Here is a 2,272-nt window from a genome sequence, read left to right as displayed (position 1 = left end):
AATTTGCTAGGCTCGCTATATGGAAAAAATTGGAGCCCAGGGAAGTGATATTTAAACTCATTTTAAGTATCAAGTAGCAGAGCTGAGATTCAAATCTAGTCTCTCTAGTTCCAAATTTATACACTGTCACCCCGCCCCCCCCCATTATTCCTACCCTGTTCCCAGCCATGCACTATGATTTTTGGCTAAAGCAGAAACATAATAATTTTAAATTGCCTTAACACAATGCAACCAACCCAAATGTCTCTAAATCTTTCCTTTTGGGAACAGATTTTTCAATATTTTCCTTATAGCTGCCACCACATCTTTGTTCTTTAAGCCATAGATAATGGGATTCAGCATGGGAGTAAGGATGGAATCAAACAAAAAAAGAGCCTGGTTCAATTTAGGAGTCTGGGAAGAGCCAGGCCTCATGTAGATTAAGATAGCTGGACCAAAATAGAGAGTTACCACACTAAGGTGAGAAGAACAGGTGGCTAGGGCTTTGTTCCTCCCTTCAGGGGAGTTCATGCGGAAGATGGTAAGAAAAATGAATGCATAGGAAAGCAAAATGAGGCTCAAAGGGATAAGAACCACCAGAAAGCCTGAGACTACCACTGACTTCTCATATGCTGAGATGTCCTCACAAGTAAGCTTTAGTAGTGCCATAACCTCACAGAAGAAATGAAGAATCTCTCTGGAGCCACAGATGGGGAAATGCATAACATATATTGTATGGACTAAGGAAGTTAGAGTCCCCCCTATCCAGGATCCAATGACCATCTGCACACACACAGTGTGGCTCATGATGACTGAGTAACGTAGGGGGTTACAGATGGCCACATAGCGGTCATAGGACATAAAGGTTAGCAAAAGAAACTCTGAAATCCCTAGAGTTAAAATGAAGAAAATTTGGGTTCCACATCCAGTTTGTGAAATATTTCTCCTTCCTGAGAAAAAGTGGGTGACCATGTTGGGGACAACTGTGGAGATCAAAGCCAAGTCAATGAGGGAGAGCTGGCTGAGTAAGAAGTACATGGGAGTGTGGAGCCGGGAATCACCCAAGATGAGGAGGATGAGCAGAGCATTTCCAGTGACAGCAACCATGTAGATCAGGAAGATGATGGAGATAAGAATAGCAAGATGCTTGATCTCAGGAAAAAGTCCCAGGAGGATGAAATCTGTCGTCTGATTGACTCTGCCCATGGCTCAGCTTCATCACTTTTGGTTAAAGAGCTATCAAATAAAACTGGAAAGAGCATGGAGTCTTACTGAATGTTATTAGACTGTTTTTCTAGTTTTCTGAACTCCCACACCTATTATAAACACCTAGGCCTCTCTCCTCTGTACATTGCTTCCTTCACTGTTTGTGTCTCTCCCTTCTATCTCTCCATGCTTCCTACATTGTATGCAGACCTCCCTTTCTCAATTGATGACTTTTTTCACCATTCTTTGCCTCCTCTGCTTCAGATTCTTTGTCAGTTTGCTTGTCAAGACCAATCTCTCTTCTTTTTACCTCTTTTCGACTCTCCTTGTCCACTGACTTGCACTGCACACACACGGACGCTGACGGAGGTTGAACTCAGCCCGGCTCACCGTAACAGCACGTGCTTGATGCGGCTCTCCCCGCCAAAGGTGGCCTTGGGTTTTTGGTGAGTTTTATATGGAATATAGACTAAGCTTAGACTTAAGACTATTTGTTTTGTATTTCTACTTTCCTATCCCTCTAATCAACATCACCTTGTAATTTCCAAACAATAAAAGCTCTAACTAGAGACCAGAGGCTTCTTCCATTTACTAATCTGGGAGATAAAGAAGGGAAAGGTTAAAACGGGGAGGTTAATGCTCTAGAATCCAATTTTAAATCTCAGCTTTCCCTCTCTTTTTTAGAAGCTTGTTCTCTTAATAAATCTCCCCATCTATCTCATCCTAAATTTCTCCCTTTCTACTGATTGTATCTCTGCTATAAACACAAATTTTCAAATCAACAAAACTTTACTTGAAAGAAATTGGGGGGCAGCTAGGTGGTGCAGTGGATTAAGCACTGGCCCTGGATTCAGGAGTATCTGAGTTCAAACCCGGCCTCAGACACTTGACACTTACTAGCTGTGTGACCCTGGGCAAGTCACTTAACCTTCATTGCCCCGCAAAAAAAAAAAAAGAAAAGAAATTAGGCCCTCTTCTCTATTCTCTTTACACTCTCTCTGTTAGGTTGAATTTTCTTCCTTATAGAGATAACTACAAAATCTATGTACCCAATCCTAATCTCTCTCTCTCTCTCTCTCTCTCTCTC

General features: G+C 42.0%; 1 protein-coding gene across 1 annotated transcript; it reads right to left on the bottom strand.

The window, feature by feature from the left end:
- Window positions 1-246: 246 nt before the first annotated feature.
- On the bottom strand, window positions 247-1,185 carry LOC122754885 (olfactory receptor 2AJ1-like). The gene has a single exon (XM_044003322.1). The coding sequence runs from the start codon at window positions 1,183-1,185 to the stop codon at window positions 247-249; it is 939 nt and encodes a 312-aa protein (XP_043859257.1).
- Between the last annotated feature and the right edge of the window lie 1,087 nt (window positions 1,186-2,272).

Source organism: Dromiciops gliroides, chromosome 4 (genome assembly GCF_019393635.1).
Source record: "Dromiciops gliroides isolate mDroGli1 chromosome 4, mDroGli1.pri, whole genome shotgun sequence".
NCBI classification, from domain to species: Eukaryota; Metazoa; Chordata; class Mammalia; order Microbiotheria; family Microbiotheriidae; genus Dromiciops; species Dromiciops gliroides.
Note: the sequence above shows the minus strand (reverse complement) of the source record. Positions and strands in the feature narration are given on the sequence as shown.

Coding starts and splice junctions, on each gene's coding strand:
- LOC122754885 (XM_044003322.1), bottom strand. CDS start 1,185: ATGGGCAGAGTCAATCAGACGACAGATTTCATCCTCCTGGGACTTTTT.